The 12,220-nt window shown below is 41.0% G+C and overlaps 1 protein-coding gene across 5 annotated transcripts in view; it reads right to left on the bottom strand.

Annotated features, from left to right (window-relative positions):
• The window catches only part of GPR156 (G protein-coupled receptor 156), a 132,892-nt gene that overhangs the window by 84,432 nt on the left and 36,240 nt on the right, over positions 1 to 12,220 (bottom strand). For all 5 annotated transcript variants that reach the window (XM_074033377.1, XM_005548050.5, XM_065539164.2 and 2 more), the window contains exons 2-3: positions 7,103 to 7,570; positions 6,741 to 6,877 (exon numbers count right to left, since the gene is read on the bottom strand). Coding sequence is in view for 3 of the 5 variants with exons in the window: in XM_005548050.5 (XP_005548107.3) it covers positions 6,741 to 6,877; positions 7,103 to 7,198 (233 nt within the window). In the remaining 2 variants the exon portion in view is untranslated. The remainder of the gene's footprint in view (positions 1 to 6,740; positions 6,878 to 7,102; positions 7,571 to 12,220) is intronic.

Here is a 12,220-nt window from a genome sequence, read left to right as displayed (position 1 = left end):
CTCTGCACCTGAGATGGGTCTCTGGAAGACAGCATCTGGGTATTTGCTGATGCTGATGGGTCTTTGCTCTTTAGCGAGCTTGCCATTCTGTGTCTTTTAATTGGGGCATTTAGCCCATTTACATTGAAGGTTAGTATTGTTATGTGTGAATGTGATCCTGTCATCATGATGCTAGCTGTTTATTTTGCCAAGTTGTTTATGTGGTTCCTTCATAGTGTCACTGGTCTGTGTACTTCAGTGTGTTTTTGTAGTGGCTGGTAAGTTTTTCCTTTCCATTTTTAGTGCTTCCTTCAGGAGCACTTGCAGGGCAGTCCTGGTTGTAACAAATTCCCTCAGCATCTGCTTGTCTGAAAAGGATCTTATTTCTCCTTCACTTATGAAGCTTAATTTGGCCTGATAGGAAATTCTGGGTTGGAAATTCTTTTCTTTTAAGAATTTTGAATATTGGCCTCCAGTCTCTTTGGCTTGTAGGATTTCTGCTGAGAGATCCACTGTTAGTCTGATGGGCTTCACTTTGTACATGACCTGGCCTCTCTCTCTGGCTGCCCTTAACATTTTTTCTTTCATTTTGACCTTGGATAATCTGATGATTACGTGTTTTGGGGTTGATCTTCTTGTGGGGTATCTTACTGGGGTTCTCCACATTTCCTGAATTTGAATGTTGGCCTGTCTTGCTAGGTTGGCGAGGTTCTCCTGGATGACATCGTGAAGTATGTTTTCCAACTTGGTTCCTTTCTGTCCGTCTCTTTCAGGTACCTCAATCAGTTGTAGGTTTGGTCTTTTTACACAATCCCGTATTTGTTGGAGGTTTTGTTTCTTTGTTTGTTTTCGTTCTTTTTTCCTCTATTCTTGCCTGCCTGTCTTATTTCAGAAAGACAGTCTTCAAGCTCTGAGATTCTTTCTGTTGCTTGGTCTACTCGGCTATAGACACTAGTGATTGGATTGTGAAGTTCTCACGTTGTGTTTCTCAACTCCATTAGGTGTTTTATGTTCCCCTCTGAACTGGCTATTCTGGTTATCAGCTTCTGTAATGTTTTATCATGATTCTTAGATTCTTGCATTGGGTTAGAATATGCTCCTTTAGCTCAGCAAAGTTCGTTATTACCCTCATTCTGAAGGCTACTTCTGTCAATTCAGCCATCTCAGTCTCAGCCCAGTTCTGTGCCCTTGCTGGAGAGGTATTGCAATCATTTGGAGGAGAAGAGGTACTCTGGCTTTTTGAGTTTTCAGCATTTTTGCATTGATTCTTTCTCATCTTTGTGGGCTTATCTACCTTCAATCTTTGAGGTTGTTGACCTTTGAATGCGGTTTTTGTGGGGTCTTTTTTGTTTAGGTTGTTGTTGCTGCTTTCTATTTTTCTTTTAATAGTCAGGCCCCTCTTCTGCAGGGCTGTTGTGGTTTGCTGGGGGTCCACTCTAGACCCTAACCACCTGGGTCCCTCCAGCACCTGGAGGTATTAACAGTGAAGGGTGCAAAACAGCAAAAATGGCTGCCTGCTCCTTCCTCTGGGAGCTCTGTCCCAGGGGAACACCAACCTGATACTGACCTGAACACTCCTGTAAGAGGTGTCTGGGGATCCCATTAGGAGGTCTCACCTCCTAATGGGATCAGGGACCTGCTTAAAGAAGCAGTATGGCTGCCCTTTGGGGATTGGGTGCACTGCACTGGGGGGATCCGCTTTTGTCCAGACTGTCCAGACTCTCCAGAGCCAGCAGGCAGGAAAGGCTAAGTTGGCTGAACCACAGAGACTGGCCACCCCTCCCTCCAGGGACTCTGTCCCAGAGAGATCAGAGTTCTGTCCATAAAATCCTGGCTGGAGTTGCTGAAATTCTCACAGGGAGGTCCTGCCGAGTGAGGAGGGATGGATCAGGGTCCCACTTAAAGAAGCAGTCTGGCCATGATCTGCCACAGCAGCTGTGCTGTGCAATGGGGAGGAAGTTCTCTTCTATGCTTAGTTTGTTGAGACTTTATCAGAAATTGATGTTGAAGTTTGTCAAAAAATTTTTCTGTATCTACTGAGATGATTACATAGTTTTCTTTTTTAGTTGGTAAATGTCATGAGTTATTGATAAATCTTTGGATATTAAACAAACTTTGCATTCCAGGGACAAACCTCACATTGTCACAATGATGCATTCTCTTTTTACCATTTAGTCATACTCAATTTGTTAAAATTTTGTTTAAAATTTTGAATCTATGTTATAAGACATATTAGCCTATAGCTTTCCCCTTCCTCTTCCTCCTCCTCCCCCTCTCCCTCCTCCTCCTCCTCTTCTTCTTCTTCTTCTTCTTCTTCTTCTTCTTCTTCTTCCTCTTCCTCTTCCTCTTCCTCTTATTCTGTCTATTCAATTTTGGTATCAGGGTAATGCTGTCCTCATAGAATGAGTTGGGAATTACTTCCTTATTTTCAGTTTTTTTTTGAAGAGTTTGAGTTGAACTGGTAATATTTCTAAGGCACAGCTTAGTTCGGTGCCTGTGGTTCAGGTTTTCACATAAGAATACAATCAAGGTGTCACCTGTTTCAAAGTTCACTGACATGGCTGTTAGTAAGCCCCAGGTACTTGCTGGCAGCAGGCTGGAAACATCAGTTCCTTGCCAGTGTGGGCCTCTTTACAGGAAAGCTCATAACACAACAGCTGGCCTCCCACAGAGTGAGTTAGTGGGACAATGAGAGAGATCCAAGATGGAAGTCACAGTTTTTGTGACTTAATGCCAAAAGTGGCATCTCATTAATAAGCAACTCAGTAAGTTCACCCCATACTCAAGGAGAGAGGATTTCATAGGAGTGTGACTACAAGGAGTTGGGAATCATTGAAGAACATCTTAGAGGCTGCCTACCATAGTTGTTTACAACATTACCTTATCCCTCATATCTGTAGAATCTATAGTGATGTCACCTCTCCCATTCCTTATTTGGGTAATTGTATCTTACTTCTTTTTATTCTGATCACTTTGGCTAGAGTTTGATCAGTTTTACTTATCTTCATAGCTTTTGGCTTTACTGACTTTTTCCTATTGTTCTTCTGTTTTCTATTTTATTTTCTAACCTGATCTTTATTATTTCCTTTCTTCTACTTACTTTGGGTCTCATTTGCTCTTTTTTTCTGTTTGTAGGGTGGAAGCTAAGGTCATGGATTTGAGACATTTCTTCTTTTCTAATATGGAGTTTAGTGCTCTAAATTTCCCCCTAATACTGCTTTAGTGGCATCCAACAAATCTTAGGTTGTATTTTTCATTTTAATTCTGGTCAACATTTTCTAGCTTTCCTTTTGCTTTCTTTTTTGACCATGGATTATTTAAAGTGTTCTATGTAGTTTCTACATATTTCAGGATTTTCCAGAGATCTTTCCGCTGTTGATTTCCATTTTAATTTGATTGTCAGAAAACATACTTTTTATGACTTGAATCCTTTAAATTTTTTTTTTTTTTTTTTTTTTTTTTTTTTTTTGAGACAGAGTCTTGCTGTGTCACCCAGGCTGGAGTGCAGTGGCATGATCTTGGCTCACTGCAATCTCTGCCTCCTGGGTTCTCCTGCCTCAGTCTCCCAAGTAGCTGGGACTACAGGTGCGTGCCACCACACCCATCTAATTTTTGTATTTTTAGTAGAGATGGGTTTTCACATGTTGGCTAGGCTGGTCTCAAACTCCTGACCTCTGGTGATCTATCTGCCTCAGCATCCCAAAGTGCTGGGATTACAGGCATGAGCCACTGCACCCGGCTTGAATCCTTTTAAATTTAATGAGACTTTTTCTATGGCCCAGAATATGATGTATCTTAGTAAATGTTCCATGTATACTTCAAAAGAATATGTATTCTGCTGTTGTTGGGTGAAAGGTAATATAAATGTCAATTGGGTCAAGTTGGTTTATAGTGTTCAAGTTTTCTTTATCCTTACTGGTTTTTGAATTTTTTTTTTTTAATCAAAAATTCAATATCTGCAACTGGATTTAAACATTTTTGTATTATTTTTATTGTGTTAAAATATCTTTCTTCCTCTTCTTTCTTGCATGTACACACACATGAATACTCACATACACAGTCACAAATTTAGAGACCACAGAATTATAACGAAATCTGATTGTGATGCTGCATCTTTTAATAAATGCATTGTTCAATAAAACACTTTTGAAACTGGGTTATTTTATCTTTCCTTGTCTGACTTTGTAAGCCACTTAATTGTAAAATGTGTTTCTATTCAGAGTACCTCTTAATATTGTATTCTTTATGCCAAGTCATGCTCCCATTGCAAACAAAACAGGCAGCAAAATCTTTAACAGAGTGAAAGAAATATAAGGGTTTCTAGTATAATGCTGTTTACAGGTGTTCCTGTTTTAACAGGATATGTAAATGCTTGATAAACCTTGTATTCTGCAAAATTATATGTAAAAATAATAGTTTGTGGGGAAAATAGGATGGGGTCATAACACTCAAAACAGTTAACTTTGTAACACGAGTATTAATAAAATATTAAATCTTCCAACTAAAACACTACCACCCAGTAAATGTCCACTATCATTTGTACTCAGGATCAAAGTCAACTTCTACAGTCTTAAATCTCAAGACACAGGTCCTCAGGGGCATTCATCTCCAATAGATAACATTGTCAAAAAATTAAAAATCTGCTCTGGATCTGTGCTTTCTTTAACAATCAACTGAAGTTTTTAAACATAAGGCAAATGTCTTCTCTGCTTCTTCATCTACTCCTACAGCCTCATGTTGTAGGGAAGACACAAGTTCTTTAGCCATTAAGCCAGCCACTACTTGCCCTAAGGGATGGAACTGCCAAGCTTAAAGCTTCCTTTACTAGCTGTAAGAAAGCTTGCCCCTGAATGTTTAAACTATTGATTTGCTGGGGGAAAAGTAACATATGAATCAATGACATAATTTTCTTATTACCAACTGGGTAATACCAATTAAGTATTACTTTGCATTATAGAAACATGCTATAGCTGAAAAGGCTACTCCATAGTTCTCTAACCTTGAAATGCATGATTTTCCCAGTCATTTTGTTGGCAGTAGCCACCGCTGAGATTTAAATCTCTTTCCTTCCAGGATCACTGGGTGCATATTTACTGAGCACCTATTATGTCCCAGAGTCTGTTCTAAATGCTGGAGACACAGTGGTGAGCACAACAGGACAGGCAAAGTCCCTGTGTTCACAGACTTCCATTCTGGTAGGGGATACAGACAATCAAGAGGTAAATCGATAAATATGGTATAGCAGACTATGCTTGCTATAAGGAACATAAAACAGGCTGATAGGATATGGAATGAGATGAGCGGGTGATCATGGGTAGAGATGCTATTTTAGATAGGATGATCAGGGAAAGTGTCTCTGAAGAGGTGACATTGGAGCCAAGACCTACAAGATGAGAAGGAATTAGTCATGGGAAGATCTGAGGAGGACTTCCAGGCAGAGGGAACAGTTCAGGAACAGTAAGTACAAAAGCCTTGAGATGGGAGTCAGTGTAGTGTGCTTGAGGAACAGAATGAAAAGTGGATGAGGCAGTCTCTGGGGTATACTCTAGTTGGAGTGCCACATATCACCACCATGCTGAGGGTGACCCAACGACCAAGTCACTGCTGCTTAACAATTCCATATCCTCCATGCCTAACATGGCAAAACAGCGTCCCAAAATGCAACTGACCGATTCTCATCTGAGTGTCAAATCCACATGCAATGGAACACAACATGATTGGTCACCACACAGGGTAAGGCTGGAGTGGGGCCGGACGAGTTTGGCTGGTTTGAGGAAGCTGTTAATTTCTGATTGTGGGCTCCATCTAGAAGTCAGCTGTGGGCTAAGGAGAAGGTTGGGGCAGGGCTTCTCATGAGGTACCCTGGGACAGCTGTGGTAGGATGAGGGTACAGTGTTGGGGTGGGAGAGATGGGATGGGCCCTGAGGAAGGATGAAATTGCATCCAAGCCAAGGTGCTACAAGTTCCTTTAGAAAAACATCACCATTGGGCCGGGCGCGGTGGCTCAAGCCTGTAATCCCAGCACTTTGGGAGGCCGAGGCGGGCGGATCACAAGGTCAGGAGATCGAGACCACAGTGAAACCCCGTCTCTACTAAAAAAATACAAAAAATTAGCCGGGCGCGGTGGCGGGCGCCTGTAGTCCCAGCTACTCAGGAGGCTGAGGCAGGAGAATGGCGGGAACCCGGGAGGCGGAGCTTGCAGTGAGCCGAGATCGCGCCACTGCACTCCAGCCTGGGCAACAGCGTGAGACTCCGTCTCAAAAAAAAAAAAAAAAAAAAGAAAAACATCACCATTTTGCTTCTTTTGCGAATCCTGGGAGCCATACTTACCTCAATGAGTCTGTGACTTTCCAGTCAGGCAGAATTATCTAGCAAATAGCCAGGTAGTAGCGCTTCACTGCTTTTGCAGAAACCCTAACTCACCCAGACTGGTTCTGCTGTGTTGTCCTCAAGTTGTGTGTTGCTTTGGAATCCTCTACATGGTCTTCATTTTAAATATAAATACCTCATCTTCTCAGAAGGATTGTACCTCCATTATAGAGAGAGACTCTTCATTCTCTTCTTTGCATACCCTTGCAGTAGTTAGCACAATACTGACCTACATCTTTCCCTTTCTCAACAGGTAGACTATTTCAGAGGGAACTTCTCATGTGGCTTAATCCTGTGGTGGGAGACCAGCTAGCGGCTTGTGCTGCCAAAATAATACTAACATTCTGGGTTTCATGATTCAGCTATGTGTGAGGAGAAACTGGGCTGCTTACCTGTTCTTCCTGCAGCGAATTGTAAAGGCAAGAAAGAAAAGTATCAGCAGAAGTCCACAGCTGAGAAAAGTCCAAACAATACCCAAGAGGACAGGAGATAATGAAGAGATGGTCTTACTGCTGTGGTGGGAAGATGTCTGAGGACAGAATAAGGAGAAGCTGTTAGGAATGAAGGATTTTCTATAGGTCAAAACCAAACTGCCCCATCGTCACCAATGCTGGGAAATATGTATCCTGCATGAGCAGTTCCTCCTCCCCCTCCTCCCCTTCCTCATCCTCCTTTCCTTCTACCTCCTCCTCCCCAACACCACCACCAACACATATATCTGAGCAGCCCTGGTACCCCGTGGCTGCTCACTTACAATTGTTGTCTTGCAGAGATCATGAAGGGGTCTCCGATCCAGCTCCTGGCCAGGAAAGCCGTCACACAATTCAGAGCAGTTTATTTCAGGCTCCATGTCACCACATGCCCCTGTTGGTGTGTGCTTATTCACAGTCTTGGTTACCCACTGGTAGGGATGCAGATCTTTGACTAAAACACAAGAGCAACTCAAATCTTTTCTTCAGAGGTCCCATTTTGGAGCTGGCTGCAGGCTCAGAATCCACAGTGAACAACACATTCAGGTAGAAGCAAAGGGTTATTTCACTAGGCTCCTTCATCAGACATCCTTCAACTGGTTACCCTCCAAAATCAGACATCCTTCGCGGGCTGCCAGTGCATGCCATGTGAGTCAAGAGTGGACATCTTAGTAACCATCAGGCTACACAAAGTGATGATTCTGGTTAACCACCAGATGGCAGTCACTGCTTGAGTACCCTCACTCTGGTTCCTGAAGAAAGGAAAGCAATCAAACCTGTTAAACAAAAGGCATGCGCGTGTGCACACAAACACATAAATGGTTTATTACAGAGGTTTTAAAATATCATCTATTTTAATTACATAGTTATATTTTATTATACACTTTATTATATATATTATAAAGGTATCAAATATACTTAAACATATTTTAAGCCATTATAATAAATAGTATTTTTAAAACAAAGATAAAACATATCTAACATTTTCTGCAGTTTCTTTTCAGATCCTTTTTATGGCCCAGTACTGTAAAGACCTTAGCTTAGACTTGTGAGCCACATCTTTCTTTTTTCCATACTGGAAAACCCAGTGCCCTCCCAGGATCTTTCTATGCAGCTCATGGCTTAAGTTCTGTCTGATCCTGGATGGTGCTGGGCTCAGGTGCCCCATGCTGTCTCCTCACATGATCTGTCGGTCACTCTAGCTCTTGTTCTCTCAGTGAGGAACATTCTATGTCCAGTCAGTTGGGGTCACAGAAAGGTACCCAAGCTGCCTGCAAGAGCCTTTGTTTATATTTAAACTGTGAGACTAACAGGAGTGAGACAGACTACTCAGACAATAGGGAAAGAAACTGGGGAGCTCTAGGAACTCCTGCAGAGTGAGTGGCTGGCCAGAGGATGGTGTTATTTCTCTCAGAAGATCCTTGCAATATGAATAATGTGATCTAAAGAGAAGCTCAGCCTTGCGGAACGAAGATAGAAAGGCGAAAAGGCTCAAATTAGCACCAGTAGAAAAGATAGCCATATCCCTAATTCTTTAAAGCAATCAATCCCTTAATAGAGAAAATAGATTTGAAATTTTACCAATGGTAATCTAAAAGAGGCTGCCACTTCTGCTTTGTGTTTTTTAAACAGCTTAGCACAGTTTTCTTTCATTGTGAAGGAAAATTGGAAAGGCAAAAATATCAGTTACTATTATTTCAATTGCCACTGAACACAGGGCCCACGTTTAAGCCAGAACAACAGTGACAGGTGGAGAGTGCCATCTTTTGAGTCTGTGTGCTTATGCACAAACAATATAGCACCAGGTGCTGGCCATGCATTGGCCTCTCATATGTTCCTGAATTATTTACCAGGTTTATTACAATGAAATCCCAAGAGAACTAAAAGCCAGTATCTCCCATCAAGGCATTTCAATTCTTGCATAGTCTGGTCAGATTATTTAATGGAAAATTATGAAGCAAATATAAAAACCTATTTGCATTCTAATTTAGTTGAGATTTTGATTGCTAGAAAGATATTTTTTCTTTTCTTTTGTTTTTTAAAGTTGGACATTTTCCTATTGTGCCTTCTAGCATAGAGCCATACTGCAAACCACAGGGAGGGCTATTACGACATGATGGATTAGAAGAAAATGTACTTTTCCTATATTGCCCTTTTAATCATAGTGGCAACTAAGTACACTTATATTTGAACCATTATTCATTCAATGTTTATATATTATTATATCATTTGGAAGAAGTGTGTATGTGTATGTATGGGTGTATATATATATAAAACCTCATTTTATCCTCACTATAGTGTTTTGTGACGTAAACACCATTCCTCATTTTCAAATAAGTAAACTGAAAAACAGATAAGAGGAAAACCCTGCTCCAAATCTGCAGAAGCAAGAATCCCAGGAGTTTACATTCCAAGGTCAATGTCATCCCAGTATACACTCCACATGGTACAGACACTCTGGACTAACCTCTTCCAAGAAGACACCAATGGGCCTCTTGGGTTTCTTCAGCTCCAGTTCCCAGAGCTGCACTTCTGTGGGCTCCCTAGAGCACGGCATGCCACAGTGCCTCTTTACTAGTAGTTCTCAATGATGCAATTTTGCACCTTTAGGGGACATCTGGCAATTCTGGAGACACTCGTGGTTGTCAAAATTAAGAGAAGGGTGCTATTCACATCTAGTAGGTAGATGCCACGGATGCTGCTAAACATACTATAATTCACAGGATGGTCCGAACAACAAATAATTATCTGGCCTCAAATGTCAATAGTGCTAAGGTTGAGAAACCCTGGTCAACACTGTACACCCCAGGTGGGCTGACAATCTTAAACTTCAATTATCTTTGAGGGATTCTGTGAATATGATGGGGTTGTCCATCTGAGCCTAAAGTCCTGGGGGATGCAACTCTGACTTGGGATAAATTTATCAGCACATTCTAGACGTACCCTTGGATAAGCTAAACTCACTGACGTCGAACTCCGAATGCTAGACCCCTCTTTAGTCCATGGATATCCAGTGTAGAAACTTTATATACTGTGATATTGGGCTCCTACATGGGACAGGCATTAAACTGCAAACTTGGCACACATTCACAGAGATTCACACAAGAGGAGCTGATGAAACAATGAAGGGCTCAATCATTGAAAGGAAAGAGTTAAATGGTTTCAAAAAGTGTTTAGTGATTGGGAAAGTGGGTGGGGAGTTATCAGAGATGGTAATGGTAAGACATCTGACCACAACATATATACAGAATCGAAGGCACAAAGGGAAGGGTCTTGCAAGCCCCTCCAAAAGCTACCTTCCCCCTGTACCCTCACACCAAAGTCTCTAGGGAGAAACTGTTTATGTCACAGACAGTAGTAGACCCAAGGCCATGCGTGGTAGTGTTTGCAATTTATTTGACAGAGATTACAGAATCCTTCCCAGTGATTAGGATCAGGAAAACAGACACTATTCCCAAGTGCAAGATGGTCATTTGCAAGTTCACCCCTCTGTATAGGCCCGTATCTTTCTCACAAAATCTCTATTCTTCTATACACTATTTACGACCATTTAAAAACAGTCATACAAATACTGTCTTTTAACAAGTTGTTTTGGTTGTTTTGCAATTGGTAGAACTTCTGCTTCTGTCTGTGAAGAATTAACTGCTGTGAAAATTGCTTTTTTCTGTGAACAAGTTGAACACCAGACAAAACACATAAAACAACTATTTTCAGACATTGTACAACAGATGCCACACAACCGGGATTCCTAAGAGATACTGCCAAAGGTCATTTCCAGGTCACAGCATGTGGAGGGAAAACCAATCAGAACCTAGAATTCTACCTGAGGTAAGTGGAATGGATTGGAATTTGAGGATGTTGAGGTGGTTAGAATTTGTGGGGCAGAGTAATGAAGAAGAGTGGGGAGAGCACTTTGGAAATCTGCAGAGGATCCCCCCGAGTCTTTTTCTGAGTACTGATTTGAATATGAGCAGGAAGAAACTACTTGAAGTTGAAGAAAAAACATTGATAGGCAATAGCTGAGTAATTCCTGGAGCTCACACAGGGCTGAGACTACCCTGTGTTTCCATCAGCCAGTGTGGAGAGACCCCATAACACGCAGGACATTGGATAGAATCCTCAGAAAAGCTACATCTTAGTAGTAAAAATAAATTAACCCTAAACTAGATGTTACTCTGGATATACCCTAAAGGAAAGTCTCAAATGGATCAAAGTGATCTGTAAAAACTCAATTGCATTCCAGAACACAACTCAGTGGTCTTAAAAGGAATATAACAAGATCCAGTGTTCAACAATGTAAAATTCAAAATAATCACCAGGCATTCAAAGAAATGAAAAAATACGACCTATAACCATAAAGTTTTAAAAAATAGATAAATAATATCAGAGAAATAACAAAAATGATACAACTGTCACACAAGAACCTTAAAACAACTATTATAAATATGCTCTAGGATATAAAGCAAAATATGAACAAAATGAGGAGAGAATTGAAAGATAATCCAAATGGAACTTCTAGAGATAACAATAATATCTGAAATAAAAATATAACAGATCAGACACTGCAAAAAGAAACACTGGTTAACTTAAAAACATAGCAATAGAAATTATCCAAAAATCTGACCTCATTTAAAATTGCTTCACACTCCCTCTAGCTTTTGTAAATGTTCTTTCTCTGATCTGCCTTTTCCTCCATTGTCCTCAACAGCTTGTATTTTTATGTATTTATTTTTTTGAGACAGAGTCTCACTCTGTTCTCCAGTCTGGAGTGCAGTGGTGGGATCTCAGCTCACTGCAACCTCTGCCTCCCAGCTTCAAGTGATTCCCGTGCCTCAGCCTCCCTAGTAGCTAGAATTACAGGCACCTGCCACCATACCCAGCTAATTTTTGTATTTTTAGTAGAGACCAGGTTTCACCATGTTGGCCAGGTTGGTCTCAAACTCCTGACCTCAAGTGATTTGCCTGCCTTGGCCTCCCAAAGTGCTGGGATTACAGGTATGAGCCACCATGCCCAGCCTGTCCTCAACACTTTTTAATGTGTTATTTATTTATGCATTGGTGTCCACTGATTATTGTTTGACTTCCCCCATTAGAACATAAATTCTATGAAAGTAAGGATCTTAATTTTGTATACCAGTGTATTTCCAGGTGCATAAAGAGAAAAATGATTGATAAGAATGATATATGGCAGAGGATCAAGAGGGCAAAATAGAAGTCTCCACTGATCATTCCTTCTGCAAGGACACCAAGTTAACAGCTATCTACACAGAAAAAAAAACCTTCATAAGAACCAGAAATCAGAGCAGAAAGGAAAACTGGACCAAACTCAGCTGACATGTACAAACGGAGGGAGGATTTAAAACAGCACTAGCCAGAGAGGAATCATCAATCCCAGTGGTCTA

The sequence above is a fragment of the Macaca fascicularis genome, chromosome 2, assembly GCF_037993035.2.
Source record: "Macaca fascicularis isolate 582-1 chromosome 2, T2T-MFA8v1.1".
Classification (NCBI taxonomy): domain Eukaryota; kingdom Metazoa; phylum Chordata; class Mammalia; order Primates; family Cercopithecidae; genus Macaca; species Macaca fascicularis.
The sequence above is the reverse complement of the archived record's forward strand: the minus strand, read 5'-3'. Positions and strand labels throughout refer to the sequence as shown.